The 21,149-nt window shown below is 40.7% G+C and overlaps 1 protein-coding gene across 3 annotated transcripts in view; it reads left to right on the top strand.

Moving 5' to 3' along the window:
* Window positions 1-21,149, top strand: part of arhgef4 (Rho guanine nucleotide exchange factor (GEF) 4) — a 154,792-nt gene that overhangs the window by 39,460 nt on the left and 94,183 nt on the right. Inside the window, exon 1 of one of the 3 annotated variants that reach the window (XM_076761770.1) lies at window positions 7,460-7,574. The exons of the other annotated variants lie outside the window; for them this stretch is intronic. Within the exon in view, the coding sequence (XP_076617885.1) occupies window positions 7,536-7,574 (39 nt within the window). The 5' untranslated portion in view covers window positions 7,460-7,535. Of the gene's footprint in view, window positions 1-7,459; window positions 7,575-21,149 lie in introns of those variants that run through there. 3 annotated transcript variants of the gene reach the window in all.

Genomic DNA, 21,149 nt, shown 5'->3' with positions numbered 1-21,149 from the left:
TACTGGTACACTCAGCAAATTGTGTGAAAGTTGCACTAGAGGAAAGGTCATAGGGTCAACACAATCAAGAGGTCAAAAGTTACCAAAATTGACATGTTTTATTGCAAATTCTCACGAAATTTCTCCCCGCATGGAAGATCAGATTGATATGATTTGGTTGCTTTGGTAGTTTTGAGCAGTTTTGTAGCTTCATAAGACTGTCTACAGGTATCACAGATTTAAATTTAAGACCTATTGCCTAAAGCATCTCATTCAATTTGATAGTTTAATTTCCAATAAATATCATAAAATAATCTAATCAAAATGTTAGCAGCAGTTCTCAGCAAACTGCAGCACATTCATGTACAAGTCTCTTGGTATCTCTCTGATGATTTTCCAACTTTGACTAGCATTGTTAATAACGTTCCATCCATTTCTACATAGGTACTCTTTAAAAAAATCAATTTAATTAAAATACCACTTAGCCATCAGCTATGCTGGATTGCACAACCTCATCTCAAACAGGCAGGGCGTTGAAACAGTTTTCTTTACCTTGTAGTCCTTAATTAGCTCCTCTGTCTTTTCACCAAGGTAGAGAATGAGGCCTCTGATCACAGATTCTCTTCATCTTCACAGTTCAGTCTCATCAGGTTTTTTCCACAGGTAATCAGGTAAGTTTAGCTTTTATTGTGACAGTCTCATCAGGTTAAACATTTAGTCATTGTCGAACCCGTCAAAATTTCTTACATTATCTTCATCTTATTTAATTCAGAATAAATATAATTTTTCAATTTTTCAATCAACTTTTTGTCTGATCCATAAACTAACTGAAATAATCTAACATTTGCCCACTTTCCCCACAACAATTGCAATTGTTATTACATACCTTCATCCAGTGCTTGACACAGTAAATCACCTGGTAAGGATACAATGACATAGTTAGTAACTGAGCACTAAAGAAAACAAAATCATTGTAAATAATTTATCTCTTAAATTATGTTAAGAATAAAACAAAACATTATAAATAATTTATTTAACTCAGTTCAGTCAGACAACTCTGGATGAGATCATATTTAAGAGCATAAATATTTGCAAAACTGAAGCAGAGCATAAATAATATTAGCATGTCTGAAGCAAATTTGGCGTCAGGCTCTCTAGCTCTGCAGGCTTCGCATCAAGAATTTTCTTAACCCATAAATAAAGCTTCATGTTTGGAAATACATGGTTTTCACTGGACAGATAGGCCATGAAAAATTGTCATCTCAAAAGTAACTAAAGCTGTCAGACAATTGTACTATGGTAAAAAGTACAAGCACAAGAAAGCTAAGACCTTAAAGATTACGACATAAGTGTCAGAAGGAAGACATGTGTTACTATGTCAGAGTAATTAATCAGGAACACAGTGAAAATGTACATTTTTCATCTCCGCCTAGAAAAAAAAACACATCATTCAGAGTCAAATCTACCTTTGAATCATGACATAGTAGCCCAGTGAATCTAAGAATTAGTAAAGTAATATCTCATGAGTAACTGTGCAAAAGTGGATGAACCTGAGCAATTTTACAGATGTTTTAAGACAGGTATGTCCAGGTGGACTTTTCTCAGGTACCAGACTGGAAAACTAATTATATTTCACTAATATGTCATAATGACTATTCACTCCATCCAGATACAACTGTTTTTGGCTCATTTTGAAAATTCACCCTGACCTCTTTACATTTTTCCATTTAAATAAGACCATACAACAGAATGAAGTTTGACTCCAAATGCAGCAGATTTCTAATTAAAGAAATATGCAGAGATATTTGAAATATATATTACTATATAAACCAAGTGAATAACCAAGCATAACATAAACTGAAATTTGCAATATGTAGGAGCATATGTAGTTATGTGTGTGGTGTCAAACTAAGGGAAAACAGACAAAACCAACAACAAACAAACTTCCTGTGCCTGTTTCATGGTATGCATTCATGCGTGAAGTGAGAAACACAGCTGACGCTAGGAAGTAACCACAAAGATAGTATATGTTAAGAGGAGTGCACATTTCACTCAAGAAGCCCCTTCGTCTTTAAGTAAACAACCATGACCTTCACAATGAATTTCAGACTAACTACCTAGCTAACTAGCAGTGCTTTATCAAGCTGGAAATATTATTTGTGTTTCATTTGGGTGGCAATGCTTGGTATGGGCATTTAGCTGAATTTCTCCCCATCATTCTGGTATGCTACATGTTATGATTGGTGCTACCTAGCGAGCACAGAGATCATCTATGCAGCACGCATCTCACGCTGCCCTCTGTACAGTGGGCTAACGTATTTGGGAACTCTGACGTCGGCACTGTCTATCACCGGTGGCTGGGCTCACTCTGACCGCTGCTGCGGTTCAGCGACTAACAAGCAGAGCTAATTTAACAGCCTACAGCCACCGCTGCGACTAAAAACTGGCCACCCACACCCAGACACACACGGCTGACTTGCAGCTAAAACCCCTTGTTAACGGCTAACACCGGTGTGTTCTGCATGCAGCCGAAAATGCGGTACCCGGCGCCGTCTGATTAACATTATGTGGACGATAAAAAAAAAACAAAAACGTATACCTGTTTAATTTAAATTACAGTCACTTCCAAACGTCAGCTTCAAACTACATTTGAAGCAAGCATTTTAAAACTTGCTAACATTAGTTTCAAGTCACACAAGAAGTCTTTTGAAGCCACTTGCTATTGTTAATTACCAATCGCATCAAGAGCCTCCAGTTATTTTATTCATTTCTACAACAATATAAAACCTGAAAGACTGTAGTAATTAACCAACTATATAACTACCATCACTAACATTAACTTAATTCTTACCTTAAAATTCAGTCTCCCACTTTCTCAAACTTCTCCTTTTGACGTTTTTCAAACGGTTTTGGTGCGAAGTACCCAGAATGCACGACACAGGGCGCAGTTGGAGCAGAGTAAATACAACAAGCAAATTGTTTGTTGTGTGGGTCTGCATAAGAAGATTTGTTGAGCCACTTACAAACAGCTTGTTACGGAAAAAAATCAAAATGACTTGTGTTTTGAACAAATGTAGGGTAATTCATAACAAGAGACAAACTTTGTTTTTTATTGTTATTATCACAGGCTTAATTATGTCACAACTACATATCCTTAGATTTACTTTTTTCAGTGTATCGACCAGAGTCAAGAGAATTGAGGAGCAGCACCCAAATTCACCATAGTAATGCCAAGGACGATCCAGAAGGAAGTAACTCTAGAGATAATTCGCATGAAGAGCCCTCCCTCCACTCTAGAAACCCCCTCCTCTTTAAGTAAAACACCAGGACCTTCGTGATTGATCTCAAAATAACGCAGAGTCACAGGAGCAGACATTAGCAGTGTATCTTTGAGCTGAAATATAAGTTTTGACTACAAAACAGCAGAGGGAAGACATACTTTCTGATTTAGCGAAGATTTTTTTCTGCTACTCTTTGGCTGCTAGCTCGCTGAGTTTTTGTCGCACAGTGAGGAGGCAGACATCTTCGTGATCAGCAGACCCTCTGCTTTCATATGATATCAGCTTGTGTGGTTTGCGTGAAGTGGTGAAATGAGAAGACGCTCTAAATTGGACATGCGCTATTTACGTGTTTTCGTTACATGAGCATATAATTTCTGGCTGTATGAATTATGTTTCATTTGGGTGGCAATGCTTGGTAGAGGCTTTTAGATGAATTTCTCCACGTCATTCTCATATGCTACGAATGAGGATTGGTGCTTCCTAGTGTGAGCATTGATCATCTGAACTACGCACATCTCACACTGCCCCCTGTACAGGGGGTGCTCTTATGCACAAGTATTTTCTGCTTGGTATTTCATATCTGGGATCCATTGTGTTGATCATGTGCCCAAAGCCTTCTTTTTCAACAGTATTAAGTGGGACCATGTCTTTGGCTAGGTGGATAGTGATAGAGTTTGTAATCTCGATCCAATGTTTGCTTTTTCTGTCGTAGGGAGTTCCTCCAGCAAACATGTCTTGAAGTGACATTTGGCTGCATTTTTCTTTTGCTTTTCCCATGCCACCTGCTGATGTGGAGGGCGCTGATCTTAACTCCATACATTCTTGAAATTCCAAGACATGCTTGCGGCTAAGGCGGTGGAGCAAATTGCTCGTGTTGCTGTCTCTGGTGACAACTTTAGCCCAACGACACTTCCTCTTTTTTTTTTTCTTTTTTTCTCACGGCTCCTCTTTTTGGCACAAGTTCTTCTGTGTCATCATGTTCTACTAGTTCTACAGCTTCGATTTTTGGAACTTTCAATATCTATCCTATCCATCTTCACCGTAACGTAACACCAGAGCACTACAGTTTACAGTGGTACCGGGGTACTGAGGCATTTAAAACGGTACTATAATGCGCTTGAATGGGACCGGTACCTTTTTTTTTTTTTTTTTTCTTTACGTCGCCGCGTGACGTCACCGCATTGTAATTTCAGCCGAGCCGAGCGATCCGGCGAGTGAGCGAGCGACCGAGTGAGCAGCGTGAAGCTGCAAACGGAGCAGGAGTCTGATGACAGGGAGAGATTGAGACCCCGTTTATACGAAGACGATTGCGAATGAAAACGACAAAATATTTTATCGGAAGTGCCTTTCGTTTACATGGCGCCGTCGAGGTCTGAAACCGCAAATATCTGAAGACACCTTCCAGAGTGCTGAGTTTTGAAGACGCCTCGGGTTGCGTCTCCGTCTAAACGGCAAGAAGCGCAAAACCACGTCACGTTGCATAGCAACTACACCTTACGTCACACTCAACGCGCCAAGCCGGTAAAACAACAACAAACAATATGTTTGACTACGTGGATCCCACCGATGTTCAAGCTGTGCTATCAGCTGTAGTCAACATACAAGAGTCATTTCAACAATTGTATAGAATGTATACGGATACTATAGGCGAACAGAGACGTGTATACAATTACATGTGTCAAATTTTGGATGCCCCAACACGTCGTAGGTGCTCTATCACAGTACCACCTAGCGGCCTGGCATGCATATCCAATTGAATTCGCCCACTTTTGCGACTTAAACAAACAATTCCTGCTGAGAACGCTCGTCTAAACGCGGATAAAAAATTGCATTGCATTAGAAAAGCATGTCTATTTTATTTACTGATGCATAGTTAAATTTTCCAATAAAATAAAGTCAATAATGACGTTTATTGTGTTTTCTTTTTATTTGGAAAAGTATCGAAAGTATCGAAAAGTATCGAAATACATTTTGGTACCGGTATCGATACCAAAATGTTGGTATCGTGACAACACTATTTTGAAGATATGCATGATAACCTTGCACAGCTGATCTGCAGTCCCTGAGCAGTCCCTGATCTGCTATTATGGAGAGGCTGGGGTGGGGACTGGGGGGTGGCTCCTGTAGAGTGATGTGGAGGGAGGTGAATGCAGTCAGTGATGTGGAGCAGAGGGGGTTAAGTGGTGTGAAGAGGGTGCTGCTGGTGTCAGGAATGCTGCGTGGTGGAGGGAGGGGGTGTAGAGCAGTGTCCTTCAATAAGGCTTTGAGTTCTGGGGGCACCCATGGTTTGCTCTGGGGACACCGTACCTTCCTGGTAGGCATAGTGTTTTCAGTGCAGAAGTTGATGTTGTCCATAATGCAAGTCATTAAACTGTCAGTGTCCTCCCCATGTGGACTGCACAACACTTCCCAGTCAGTCCCTGCTTTGACTTCTCCATACCTGATGGTTGGTGGTTGTTTATTCACTATAGTTATGCATGCAGGAAGCAGATAAACCAGATAAACGCCCAGTCGGGGGAGGAGTGAGGAACTGTAGGCATCCTTTGTATTTGCATAAAGTAGGTCCAGTGTTCTATTGTCTCTGGTGTGGCATTTAACATACTGGGTGACGGTGGGGAGAGTGGAGGACAGGGAAGCGTGATTGAAGTCTCCAGAGATGAAGAGGGCTTGGGGTGTGACGTCTAGAGCTGTGATACTACTGTGTCAAGGAGCTTGCATGCTGCAGCATTGACAGCAGCATCGACTGACTGGAGTCCCCACAGTTATCGCAATGACATTCGAGAACTCTCTCGGGAGATAATATTGCCGAACGCTAACAGCTCTATGTCTATGTCTGCAGTACTCCCTCTACAGTCTGGTTAGTGCCGTTAGCTCTTCCTTCTTTTTAGGGCGAGATCTGACATTCCCCATAATAAGAGACAGTATGGATGGTTTATACTGTCTTTTTTTTTGTCCCGGCACTTCACCCCAGCTCTGCATTCCCTTCTTCTCTATATTTCTGTGGGGTTCTCCTGTCTTTCTGTGCACAGCACTAACAGCTGTTACTGAGTAAACAATAGAGTTGTGGGTGAATGGATCTCACATTGTTGGTTTAAATAGTCCAGAAAAGAGTAAAAAGCAAATCACTAGTCTCATCAGTTGCACATCCATAAGTTGTCATGATTGATTGAGGCTAGTAATGGGCAAAACACACAAGAAATGCACAAAAAATACTACAACAAAGAAAGACAGTTGGAGCTGCTGTGACAAGCTGCCACTCATGCGGCACCATTTTTTTTATCACTGTTCAAAGTGATGGTCAGTGATCCAAATCAGTCACGGCCCTAATCTATGGGATCAGTTCGGGGCATTTTTGATACTTTAAGATCTGGTTCAACAGAGCCTTGTAATCTATTTTGCACCCAGTCTAGGGTTAAATGTTAAACCATCAGAACTACTTCTATAGACAAGCTTTTTGAAGACTTCTTCATAAATTAAAGATATCCCAGCTGGGACAGAAGTGCCAGGAGAGCAGTGAGAGGAGGGTCAGTCATCACCAGTGTGGAAAAACAGCATGTAGAGGCAGAATATTTTCAGATGTTGGTCGTTGAACCAAACCAGAATGAATTGTGTTTTAAGATGAGTTAACTTGGCCCTTAAGTCCTTGTTTGGTTAAATTTAATTGTACAGCTGTATTTTTTTCTGTTTCATAAGGAAGACAGGTGTCATTCTAGACATTTTGTTATTTTATTTTGTTCATTTATTAGACTAGAAAAAGACAGCTTGTAAACATAGTGAACTTGCCTCATTTCTCCTCGCTGAAACTACGTACTATTCTTTAGCACCTCTTGAGGTACAAAATGGTATTAGGAGACAAGATGGGCTGCCTGTAGCTGGTTAGCACACTAACTTCAGTGGATATCTCTGCCACTCATATATGTCTTTGACACACGATCAGAACTGTTACTTTTTTGCATTGTGCCAATTTTTATTTATTTATTTATTTATTTTTGTTAAATCTACAATTTTGGCCATATCTTGCACATTGCTCCTTTAAATTCTTAGTATTATGTAACTCCTGTGGCAGGACTTTCTCCTCCCTCCCTCTCTCCCTCCTTCCTTCTCTCTGTCTGTGATCAGGGCTAAGTCTGTTTAAAATAGTAACAGGTTGTGAAGCTGGAGCTTGTACAGACCCAGAGCCCTGGTACAAGAGCAGGGCAGAAGAAATTACTGGGGAGGGGAGAGCAGGGTGAAGACTGCCGTATGTCTGTCTCTCTCTGACTGAATACTTCAAGAATGCTAAGTGTTATGTATTTCCTCCGCACTATCTTCCAGGTAGGCTTTGCTTTCTGTCTGCTGAATAGAGAGATGCAGCTCTTAGTTCTTCTTTGTGTCATTTAACTTCCCTGGCTGACAGAGGGGCATGATTAATTCTGTGTTTCATCATCATTGTTATCACTGTGCACAGCTCCTGTCTATCTAAGAACTCAGTCTCAGTCTCAGTGTTCAGTGTGGTGGCAGTAACAAGTTGTGACAGCTTTGGGCAAAACTTCATTAGAATATCATTTTTCAGACACTCTGGTGTTAGCCCTTTAAACATATAAACTTTTTCAGGTTTGCCTTTGTCAGATGCAGTGAAGCACTGTTGAATGATTACAATGTGATAGGTGACGCTGGTTCAGGAGACTTCCTGAACCGCCCATTTCTGTCTATCCTCAGGAGTTGTTGTATACTGGCAGCTTGTTTTACTGGTGAGAAAATATCTGAATTAAAACAGTGAGTTGAAAGAATTCTTCATCATGGTGGAAGTAGAGAGGATATGTCCAATGAACATGAGGGTGTTATCAGCTTTTCTGGGGATGGAGGAACACTTCAGCTGTTGGAGCATCTGCTACTTCCCATCTGCTACACTCTGAAAAGTACAGGGAAACTACATCAAACACTATAGAGCATATCAACAGTACATTTAATCAAGTACTTTTCAAGTACAATTGTGAGGCATTTGCACTTGACTATTTTAATTTTCCTCTATACTGTACTTCACACATACATTTCAGAGGGAAATATTGTACTTTATGTGGAAGCAATTTATTCAATAACTACTAACTGGTTACTTGAGATTACTAAGATTTAACAAATGGGAATGTGACATGGATGTACTGATCTCCTCAGCCCAGTTGGACACAGCAGTTCTTAATACTCCAAAGCTATCAAATATAAATATAAAGTTTTGCAAATTAAAATAATATACAGCATTTACATTATATTGTGTAGATTGTACAGTGTAGGGTTGTGCTGAATAGTTTGAAGCTTCAATCATAACGTTAACATTCAAATCCTAAATCAACACTCAAACGCCCAGCTTTTTTAGTTATGTTTTTTGTACATTTCAATTCTTTCTGGGTTTTTTTTTTTTTAAACACTGTATATCAGCACAGTTGCAGATAAATATTAGACTAAACTAATGTTAGTTGTTATTATGCTATTTGTAGAATTAGATTCCAGTGGTGGCTGCATAGGATTGTTTCCAACTTGTGCAATTAATCCAATTTCCAATAACGCCAGAGCAGCTAGAAATCCCATTTCTGCTGTTCTTTTTCTTTCCCCTTCTTTTGTTTATAAGTCTCATGGAGAGTAGCCTCTGCAGTCTCTCTCCCCTTGGCCACTCGTGTCTCTCATATCTCTCGTCCTTATTCCTCCTCCTCCTCCCTGTCTGTGATGATCTCCAGCAGCTGTTCAAACTTCTGGTGTAATTCCTCCAAATTAATCACTTTGTTCAAATTTAGACATTTTGAGAATTTCTTTCCTTTTTTTTTAGTGATGACACATTCTAAGCTTCATTCAAAAACCTCAATAGAAGCTTCAGATGTATAAAAAAAAATCACATTTAGTACAGCTCTAGTACAGTGTCAAGCTAATGCTTGATGGTTGTGATGGGGAAGGTACACGGATACTGATGTTGTGGCATTGTCCTCTGGTAAAGACATTTTAGGATGATGTATTTGAAAACCTTTAATGCATTCGTCAAGTAAGCAACACTGTGTTTGTTTACTTGGCTTACAAATGGACACTATATGTTCTAAAATGTTATGCTAGTGATCACATTGGCTGGCCTGTCAGCCTAGTGGATTGTACTGCTGAACTGGAAATGACGTAAACCCAACTGTTTTAAGGCAGATTATGAAATTTGCACAATGTGGACCCTGTGCCGTGTGGACTCTCTTGGCTATATGGACGTTGAAGTCTAATTTAATTTTAAGATACTATCAAGTTGCATGATGTAGGAGCAAATTTTGTTGAGATTGTGACAATGAATGATCACCCTCATCCCTAACGTATATTGGCTTAGTTTCTGTCTGTGTCTGTTCGTTGTCAGTCAAGGTATTCCGTGTATGTTGTTGCTTGTTTGCATATGGTACAACTGAAAGGCATAGTGGTAACTAAATCCCTGAAGAACAAGTCATTTTACCCATACTGCCTGTGCTGTAACTCATAACAGGGACTAAAAGTCAGGATACCTTAGCTTCTGCTGCTTTTACAATTCATTTTTTAATCTGTCTCTCATGACTCGCCCAACTTTATGGAAGTACGATAATAAATCAATGGAGTACCCAGTGTAAGCACTATTGTATTGCATAACACTTTATCAGAATATGTTGTATGTCAGATATGTGGATATCAAATGTCGACAAATGTTTCAATGAATGCTCCGTCCAGCCTGGATGTGAAGTACCAGTGATCCATAACATCCAGTTTACAACAGAAAGCCTGCATTACATTCAGCATTACAAACTCTGTGTGAATGGTTGGGGGCTGATACTACAGCAGTGTGATTCAGGCCTGAGGTATGTGAGTGGAGCTCAGAGCTGGATTCCAGCAAGTGATCCACACCCTGTGCTTCTGTCCGCTGGGAGCCCAGCGGTTTATGCTGGAGCTTTACTGGAGAGGGAGGACATAGACATACCAGCAGGATTTATGACATCACAGCTAGTTTGAGAGCAAATAATGCTCCGCTATGCAACTTACACACAGAAGGTGTGATGTGAAAGTTTGAAGTCTCCAGCATATGTCCATTTTTCAATGAAGAATGAGACCTCTGGAATTCAAGCAGTTAAACCTTAAAAAGTAAAAATATTTACATATTCATATTCTGGGTTTTTCCAGTGAGGGAGAAGGAAAACATATAACTACTGTAACTTTTTCTGTGGAAAGACATATTAAAACTTAAAACATGCCTGGAGGAGATATCTGAACAAACATCCCCCGTCAGAGCAAATTCACCCCAAATTACTGACTCCTCTATGGGTTTCTGTCCATTTTGAGCTGAGTATAGGCCAAAACAGAGAGAAAAGTAAAGGAAGTAAAGTTCAATATGGATCTACTCTAAAATACTCACATTGTAATGCACATGTACCCAGATTTTGCTCTGGTAAACTTACTTAGTTTGATCCCAATGATCACACGACCACTTATTTCACAGCTAACACCACATTCGCACAGTCATCAAATTCCACTGGCCAGAAGGCAGAGATACCAACTTTGTCCTCTCACCTCAGCAGATCATAATGCTTGCAATATTATGAATATGTCATTCAGTACAGCAGTTGTCATTTAAATTAGATTTTTAAAAAAAAGTTTTTTCAGATGATTGTTCATTGCTTATTGTTTAGCATAAAACATATTGTCCTGTCCAAACGTATAGAGTCCAGCTATCATGGATAATGTTAAAAGGCATCACTGACTGTTGGGACAATGCAATAATACGGCAGGATGTTAAGGTGGATTTTGCTACAGGTATGTGCTCATTGAATTCCTTAAATTAAATAAATAAAATATTTAACCTGTTCATGTATAAAAGTTCAGGAAAGCTGCTGAGAGACAAGCCTCATCAGACTCCTGTTGAGTTCTCACAGTTTGGAAATTTAGGTGGTATCTCTACTTTATTGCTTACTTAATTTTGTGAAGCAGACTGGTTTTGTATGAGGACGGCAGGGCTCTTTCAGGCTAACAGACAGCTCATTTGTCATTGATTTTCTTGCAGGACATACTGCTCACACGGCAGTTATTAAATCTTTCCTTCATTCTCAGAGAGTATAAAAAACCATCAGCAGCCTAGGGTTCACACCATCCCAGTTATTAACACTGGCTGATTAAAATGTTTCAGGAGGCTCCAGCCTGTCTGACAGCTTCTGGCAGACTTCAGCCCCTTTCAGACATGCATCGCTTTACATTAAGCTGTTGGCAATTTGATAAGCTGATTATGCACCCTTGTCACTTTTATGTAAAAGTCATGACTACTAGGTTGGATTTGTAAGAGGGTGGCGTCTACTCCAGCTCTTTACAGCTTCCCCCTGAGCACTGATGGCTGGATTGTGTTGAAAGTCAAAAAACATGACCCTGTAGGTGGACATTCATTTTGTACATTTTCTTGCAGCTAAAAGTGTGAGATCATATTTAATAATATTAATTACAGAGAACCAAAACAGTATTGACATATCGCAAGACCACAGCATTTGAAACAAGTGTTTTACAATGCCACCATAAAATTACATTTCAGAGTGTTTTCTGTGCAGATTTTCTGCTGTGTAATGTATTTTGTGTGTGATTTCAAGTTTATGACATATCATTTAGAGCATTTATGAATTTTCAAAAAGAAAAAAGACCATTTACCAGATCTTTGACTGGTACTATATTTCTAATAACATCTCCATCAACATCTTGTTGTACTTTTTGTTTACTGCTAACAAGAAAATCTTAGCATGCTAACAGGCTAAACTAAGATGGCAAACCAGGTGAATATTACCTGCTCCACATAAGCATCTCACCATTGTCAATGTGAGCATGTGAATGTGCTGATGTTAACATTTAGCTCAAAGGACCGGACTGTCATGCTGAAGCTTTATTGACCCAAAATGTAGATAGTTGAATAACTTTTCCTGCTGAAGAACTTTCTATCCACCAGAGATAAGTCAATAGTTAGGCCACTATGCCAATCTCTATCCTAAGATTAAAATGATTAAGTGCTTCTGCCGCCCTGTGGTACATAGGCTGTATAGCTATTGGGGCACATTGCAACCATAGTGCTATGCAGCCTGGGAGCATGAGCCTGTGAGCCTGAGCTAAGGGCAAAAAAAAAACCAAACAAAAAACCTGACACACTTTGCCACACACATTTGCAGATCTCAGGCATCACAGGGCTGTAGCAAAAGTCACATAAAAAAACAACAGCCAACTGAGCAGCACTCTGGTGGTGGATTTGAGGAATCTGATCTGTTTTTCAAGCTTTTGAATCAAGATAGTTGTTTACTTAATTGTTTTAACTCAGTAATAAAATTCCATTTATATTGGATGAATAGATTTTACACACATTCAAATACTTTCCAATTCACATTTACATTTTTTGTACACATCCACATTTCTGAGTGCATAGTTAAGTCAGTCAGTCCTCCACTACCCAGTCCAGATTTTTACATTGGTCCTAACTGTTAGCAGCATGTAATGATAAAATGAACGACGTTATCGTGTGTGTGTGTGTGTGTGTGTGTGTGTGTGTGTGTGTGTGTGTGTGTGATGATGAAATACTGAAGGGAATACTGGCCAGAATAATGAAGTCTGCAGGGATTCACACATAATTATTGGCTGCTTCTTTCCCACACTTTGATATTGGTATTCTAACCCAGGTCTCTGAGGCCTGTTTTCACTGGTCCCCTCCTTTGTGCTATGTTTCCATGGTAGTGTAGTCTGGAGGGGAGACAAGTTGGGTTAAATGAAAGGGCTGTGTGTGTGTGTGTGTGTGTGTGTGTGTGTGTGTGTGTGTGTGTGTGTGTGTGTGTAGACATGGATTCCACACATTGCGGGGACACAAATCTGTTTACACAGTTGCATTGTGGGCACTTGCCTTCCTTGAGTAACAAAATGCAAGTCCCCATAATGCACAGTAAATCATTACGTTTTAGGGTGAAGACACCAGTTAAGGTTAGGGTGAGGCTTAGGTAAGGAGTGGTTCGGGTAAGTCTCCCAAAAATGAATAGAAGTCTATGCAATGTCCCTGAAAGTGATGGAATCACAAAATGTTTGTGTGTGTGTGTGTGTGTGTGTGTTTGTGTGTGTGTGTGCGCGCGTGTGTGTTTTTGTGTAAGTACCTATCCAAGGTAGGTGGAGTTAGGATTTTAATAACTCACTGCCACTGCCTCACATCACAGCATGAATGAATTGCAGCCCCAGCCAGCCTTACACACTATGGGGTGGCATTTAACAGACTACATACTGAAGGAACTAGTCTCCTTTAGCATGATTTTTTAAGTTATATTTTTATTGTACTCACACACACACACACACACACACACACACACACACACACACACTGCAGAACTTTCCAGCAGTTGAAAACATTGCTGTATAGAACACACCTTAAGTGATGCGTATATTTTGTAACTTACATTTTACATATGTTAATCAAACCAGGTCACAGTAATGGTGATCACTGTCTTATTTCATCTTATTTCGAGGTTTGTTTGATTATAATTTCCTGATCTCCGGACTGTGTGGGTGGAGCATCCGTAGTTCATCAGTAAGCGCAGTTGACTAATGTTTTTCATTTCATTCAATTGATCGTCAGGACCGGTGCGCCTTGTCGGTAGGTGACTATGAGCTGGCATTGCTAGCGTATCAAATCATGAATAATTATGGACTTTCGTTGGTTAATTTTGGGTTTTGTTGTGTGTTTGCATTGCAAATTTACAACCTATCTGACTAACTAAATGCCAGATTAACTGGCTGTTTAACATCACAGTGTTTCCCACAGGATTTTAGGAGACTGTGGTGGGAGGGTCTCTGACCCTCGGGGTTGGGTGTGTGTGTACGTTTTCAAGCCTGATGTATCTCTTTAGGGCATTTTGAGACCACTGAATGTAATATAAATTGCTGTATATGAACATAACAGGTTGGTATCATCCTTAAGAACATACGAGAGAGAGAGAGAGAGAGAGAGAGAGAGAGAGAGAGAGAGAGAGAGATCGCCAGACAGTGCAAGAGAGGTGGCATGTCCTCTTAATCTTCAGAAACGCTCTGATTCAGACTGTTTTCTCCCCGTTTTTTTTTTTTTTTTTTACACTTATATCTTTACAAATACAGCAGTAAGAGACCGACTTTCCCTTTTTGTTTTTTCGGCATCAGCCTTGCGATGGGACCCCTCATAACCGTGGGCCCGGGGCAGCCGCACCCTCTGTCCCCCCGCCGGCTCCGCTACAGCTTTTAAGCCATAACCTCACCCCTCTTCACCGATAAGGCTGTGGCAGAGTCACTGACTCAGTGCTGTCGGATCCCTCTTTTTTTTTTTCTTTTCTTTTTCTTTCTCGCCGACGAGAGATATTAAATAATTAATTTCATGTTAATTTTTATAAACGCGTAGAGAGAGAGCACAAACGACAGAGGGATGAGAGAGAGAAATAGCGGGAGAGGGAGAAATAGCGGACAAGTAGCTAGCTACCGGGAAATCAGCACCAGGGATAGTGGAAAGTTAGACTCTGTTTGGTATGTTAGAAGTTGACTGGTGCAATGAGATCAGCAACATGGCCGACACTGCTCCGTTATCGAACTTGATACCTGCCCAAAAGAGAAGTTTTACGCTAGTGGTTTACGCTTCTGCGTCGCGGCGACGCTGTACCTACGCCGTCGACGCAGACCCCTACGCAGACCCTACGCCGTAGCCTGACGCGCACCTCCAAAAAATCCTACGTGTCGACGCGTATTAATGTGAACTTCGAGGACTGTGATTGGTCCGTTCAGAACGTAATTTTCGGTTCAGTCGCAGCCCTATGGTCGCAGCACAACAACACCGCCATTTTCAAAGTTTCTGTGGTGAGAGCTACAAGAAAAACTGGACCAAGCTGAAGAAAGAATTATCAAGGAGGTACGCAAGTACGACCACCTCTACAATTCCTCTTCGCGGCAGCAAGAGCCCCCCGAAACCATGCAATGACACAGCAACACCCCCCTAGCGGCTTGGCGGTGAATTGCGGAGCAACGCGTTCCCTCGACGCAGAACTATGAATGCTCAGTAACGGCGTAGGGTGTACGCCGTAGGTACGCCGTCGCCGCGACGCAGAAGCGTAAACCAAGCAAAGTCACACAATCTTGAAATGCCGTCCCGGCCTGCTGTCATGTATGGATCATCGACTGTATGGATGCGGTGTCGCCGGATCGCGCCAAATGCAGCAGACAGTAGGACCGTCTATGAACGCGACCTGTTGGCGCGTGCGTGTGTGTTCACGGGCGCGCTCTCGCTCGCGGGCTATAGAGTAGAGTAGGCTACAGCTGTGTAATCGGCTGACTGACGGATCTGGTTATTATTATTATTTTTTAGGTGGGGAGGAGGGTGGAAAGCGGGGGGGTGGGTGGGGGGGGGACGAGACTGTGGCGGGCCCAAACGAGACTGTGGAGGGCCGCCACAGTCTCTTTAATTGGTGGGAAACACTGCATCAGTAGGCCAGTGTAGCTGTAGCAGGTAGGCTAACTAGCATGTGAATGTTTATTCTGTGTGTGTGTGCAATAAATAGAAAAAGAGTCTCGAGTTGCATCCGCCGTACTTGTCCTGATTACCCTTCCAGAGGGGTTTATTAAGCTATAACAGGTAGTTTAGTAGAAGTCTGGACAGACACACACAAGTACATAGGGGTAAATGTGGGTAATTTACAGCTAAATCAAGGAATTCAGTGCAAATAGGGATATTACACAGGGTTTAAAATGATGAACATGGTAAATGTGTGAGTGAAATGTGCACCTAGACATGCCATTAGAATACTAAATGGGAAATATTCATTTTCTGTGGTATCATCAGAATTATGTATTGAATGTGACTAGTGTAAGGCTTTGTGCTGTGGTCCCATTGTGTTAGTAAGGCCCAGATATAGTCATCTGCAGGTATCTATTCGCAAAAAAAAAAAAAAAAAATTCAGGCAGAAATAAAAACCTTCTACTTCAGTGTGTTTAAACTTCTATTACTCAATGCCAGTTGAGCTTACAGTGATTCTGACAGCTGCGGATAAAAGTTCAGAATGTGACATTTCAGCAGAGACCAAGACCATACATGCACTCAAAGTGGTTCAAGAACAGCTTTCAGTTTACTTTGGGTATGCCTTGGATAGGTGTTTTACACTAACTGTACAGGAATTTTGAGAGGTTTTTAGTTGTACTGTGTTTGCTTTGTTATCAAATCACAATTACTTAGTTGTTTTTTCTTTAGTAACTGAACATGCCATTAATTTTCTATGCTGCATTCTAATGAAATCACAACAAGACGAGAAAACAAAGTGAGCAGGTGTATTTCATTCCAGCACTGTCCACCAGAGAGCGATAGTTTTCATGAAGAGGTGAGTGAAGCTTTTTTCTTTGGAGGTGGGGCCGTAGAGCATGCTTATAACACGAGCTGATGGCAGCCATGTTACAGGGGGTTGAGGAGGTGAAGAAGAGGCGAACAGTCACATATTCACCTTCAGGTCTGATAACACGAGCAAATCAGGGGGAAACTCCATCACAAGTCAGACCTTGTGGTGGAGGTGTTGGCTCTGAGACTGAGCAGAATTGACACCCAGTGGGATTTCTTTGGGTGCCAGCCCATAAGGGTGTAACAGAATGAGGCACTGAAGAGAGACATATAGTAGATGTGAGAGTATGCACTGACACATCGGAGTATAAATCTATTATCCGTAAAAGAAATAAGAGCTGTGTGGCAGAAAGAATGGGAAATGAAAAGAAAGGCCATTATTACTTCTCTGCACAATATGGTGTAAAGAAAGAACATGGTCATTCAGGGAGAGAGAGAGGATTGAAACTAGAACACTGACCAGCATGGGACTTGGCAAGGATAGGTAAACATGAGAGTAGACTGTGTGGGACCTGCAGAAAAGAAACTGGAAAACCACTGTAACAGAAACAGTGCCCAGTACTCTCTGTCTCTCTCTGTCTCTCTCTCTGTCTCTCTCTCTCTCTCTCTCTATCTATCTCTCTCTCTCTATTAATAATTCATATGCAACCCTCATAAACTAATCATTGACTACATTGTAGAATTAACTGATATTATTGTAATTCCGTGGAGTTGAATCCAAAATGTTTTCCCACATTACGTCTCAGATTGTGACATGATGCTATAGTGCTATATATTACGTGTTTAGCACAGCTCACTGGTGTCCTCCATTTAGCATTAGCAAAGAGAAGAACACTAGCATTGTTTCCTGATAGCAGAGCATGGAAAGGGAGTCAGACAGACAATGCTTTATTACCTCAGACATACCTGTGATATTTATGTACTGTACTGGCAATTCTTATTATTCTTAGAAATCTTCTAATTATGGGCAGACAGATATATCTGCAATAAGTTAATATGAACAGATTTATTGACAGTGCTGATTATTCTGTTCTGTCTCATGGAAACGTCCATATCGATGTTCTCTGAAGTGAAAGGGTTGTGAAAATAATGTGGATAGAAAATGCCACTTTAAAATAAGTTCTGCTAGTAAGTCACTATTTAAAGGATGGAACAGTAATTTAATGTAATTCCATTATTTTGAAAAGAAAGTCAACCCACAATTGCTTTTATTAGATCAGATGATACGGAGATAAATCAATCCACGTACTCTTATGTGTATGTATCCATAGTGTTACTGCCGCCATGTGTGCTAGTGAGCACCAGCTTGTGTGTCTTTTTCTCTCATGAATAATTGAGTGGCTGATGTAAATGGAGACAGATGGCCGCTGTAACTATGGACCCCCTTTAAGTCAGTTTCCTCTATACAGTCTCACAATATTCACCAAATTCATTCACCATCTATCCTCATTTTTTCATATCAGAAAACTGCTGGCTTCTGTGGCTGACCAGGCTGCGGCACTAAGGGACACTGGTTAGACGAGGTTTGCTGCCCTACATCCTACCAGATACTACTGGTAGTACTCGTTCATCTGAACCAATTGCTACATTGCTTATGAAACAAAACTCCAGTTTAATTGCTTTACCTTAAGCACAGATGACATCTACAACAAACTTGAGTATCCCTTGATGGTGTGAATTAGGCATGTGTAGTATTGATACTGGTATTGTAGAATTGGAACTAGTATTTATATCATATATCAATGATGTATACAGTCTAACGCCCATTTTCAATGCATTTATAGTTGCTCCAAGTCCCAAAGGCCCCATTGTGCCTTGGATACCTCTGTCCACAGTGTCTGCTTAGCAGTTTCCTGGTCTGTCCTGGTCCTGAGTTGAGATGATGATCATCAACTCCTGTCATTGCACCTTGGACCTGCTGCTCCTCCCTCTCTCTATCTTCCTTTTTATGTTCTCTCATAGTCATTTCAGATGCTGGAGTGCTGGGCCAAAGCAGCAAAAAAAATGTCTTACTCCCCAAATACTTACAAAGTGCAAAATATGACAAAATTAAACATAATGAAATCTTGCCGCCCAGGTTATAGTGTTTTTTAGTAATGTGCCCATAATGCCCATAATGTCCATCAGTGCCTATTGACTTCCCCCTGTTTGGGTCAGCATTCTGACAGTAGGGACAGTTGTTGCTTTTGAAATGGATGTGTATGGAAAAATGTCTATAAGGGCAAAAGGGTGTCATGTGATCTGCAGTTCGGCCACTGTGCCAAAGTCACAGCAGCTTAGAGCTGTTCTTTCTTGCTAAAGACATCTCAGCTTCCCTTGAATTTTTATGTTCTCAGCACAGCAGTTCCAAGCCCAAAATGATTTTTACCAAGGATGAAATATCCATAGAGCTTTAGTGTACATTGACATATCACATTCAACCCCAGGGACTACCACTACTCCCCCTTCCCTCCACTTCTTTACTCTAAGTAGCCTACACAAAAGAGATCAGGTTCCTCCTCTTCTACGCTGAGATGCAAGACAGTAAGTAAGAATTTGGAGGGGACCTTAGAGAGCAGGCAGAAGGAGGAGGAGCAGTGATGGTGATGGGGGTAGCAGTGGTAGATTGAGGTGAGACAGAAGGAGAGGGAAATGAGAATGTTCTCAGTCTGCCAACTGTACATCCACTGTTATTGGTAAGTTCTGCATATATGTATGTGTGGCTCGCTATAAAGCAACAGCATGAATAATTGATGCTGCTCTGATGTCAGTTATGTCAACTATTGTGTCAGTTACACAAGGAAAACAGTTTGGGGAGATTTTGTATATTTTGTAAGTCAGGTACAGCTCTGGGTGTGGCTAGGTGAAGGTGGTGTTGCAGTTGATGCAGCAGAACAAGGATTATTGTGTCTTGGAGAAAAGAAAGATGAGCCTTATTCCTGCGTGTGGGTGTTCATGTGTGCGTGTTCATTCGAACCGTGTGTATGCAGTTCTGATGTGCGTATCTGTGAGCTCAGTGGAGCCCTGGTGGCACAATAGCTAGCTGTCCCCAGCATGGCTGCAGCACCCACTTACACATTCCCTTCGTCCTGAGTGTGGGTGGCGTTTCCAGCCTGTCAGAAGGAAACACTGGCTCTGTAGAGAGTTCGGATGGCCAGGCAACAGTTAGTTCTACAGATAGAGACAAAGAAGAGAGATGATGGACTGGAAAATGAAAACCTGGATCAAAGACTAATCTAAAGACAGGTATCCTGTATCTGTTTGTGTTGTTTACAGCAAGTGTTGTTTCTGACAGAGGTAAAGCCAGCCTGCTTTTGAGCCTGTTTTGTCCCAACTAAGATATTAATGTCTGGAGAGGAAGCGGAAACTATTGATTTTCTCTGTTGTGAAGTTCTCCCTCGCCACTTTGTATCACCACATGCATTGCAGATGTGATGGGTGAGATCTACTGGGTACGTGTTCATTTTTTTAATTTCAGATCATAAAGTTTGTTAAAATGGCCCTTTTTAGAATTATGATCCTTTGATGATCCAGGGTATTGCTACTACTGCCTTTCATATTTCTTGGCAGGGTAGTCGCATAACTGGCTGCACTCTTATTGTGACTGTATAAACTTGATTTGTTGTTCACTGAACTGTCAATGCACAATAGTGTCGTGATTGAAGTGATTTTCGACTGTCTTCTTTAAAAATCAAACAAACCCCCCCCCCCCAACCCAATTTAATAATAATAATAATAATAATAATAATAATAATAATAATAATAAAGTGCCCTCACAAGTACCTGGTTTTCAGCTCCAAAAAGTGCAGTGCAGAATTTCAAATTATTAAGCAATATAGAAATTTAGTGAATGGCAAAAATTACTGTTTTCTTACCTTTTGTTTTTAACTATTAAAATGAACATTTAAATCCACAGTAACTACTGACAAAAGTCTCTCTTTCTAAAAACCTTAAATACAACATTTATTATTATTGAATTGAATTCTTATTATGTTTGGACCAATCCCATCAGGCCATTTTACATTGGCCTGGGCCTGTTAAACAGGAGATGTAGTCACTGTCTAATTTCACAGCTGCAAATGCATTTCCAGTTGAGAGTAGACGAACCTACAAAACAATAAGGTCAAGATGGGAGCTGAAAATTTCTGCTTGACTTGATTGTGTCTGTGTTCCCTTTAAAACACAGACTGCTTCTTTTGAGACAAGCTTATGAATTAACAGCACAGTGTGCTGCTCTCTCTCTTGTTAAAAGTTAAAATGTCAGTGTTCTAAATGGATGGATGTATCTATACATCCCTTGCAATGAAGGAAACTGTAGCAGGCAAATCAGATATCTCAACAATAAAAATGTTTTAGAGAAATATTTAAAAAGCATATTAGTCATTTCTTTCTTAGGTGATTTGCAGTTTTCTTTCAGTTTTGCCATTCAAAATTGAAATCCTGGCACCATGCCTGTCCCATAGACAGCGTCTCTGTGTTGTTGTGCGTCAGCTGGTTGCTCAGCTTGCTACAGCTCGCTTGGATAACTGTGGTGAAAAGTCGGAGTG

This window comes from Chaetodon auriga, chromosome 21 (assembly GCF_051107435.1).
Source record: "Chaetodon auriga isolate fChaAug3 chromosome 21, fChaAug3.hap1, whole genome shotgun sequence".
Lineage (NCBI taxonomy): Eukaryota > Metazoa > Chordata > Actinopteri > Chaetodontiformes > Chaetodontidae > Chaetodon > Chaetodon auriga.
This window is presented reverse-complemented; position numbering and strand designations above follow the sequence as displayed.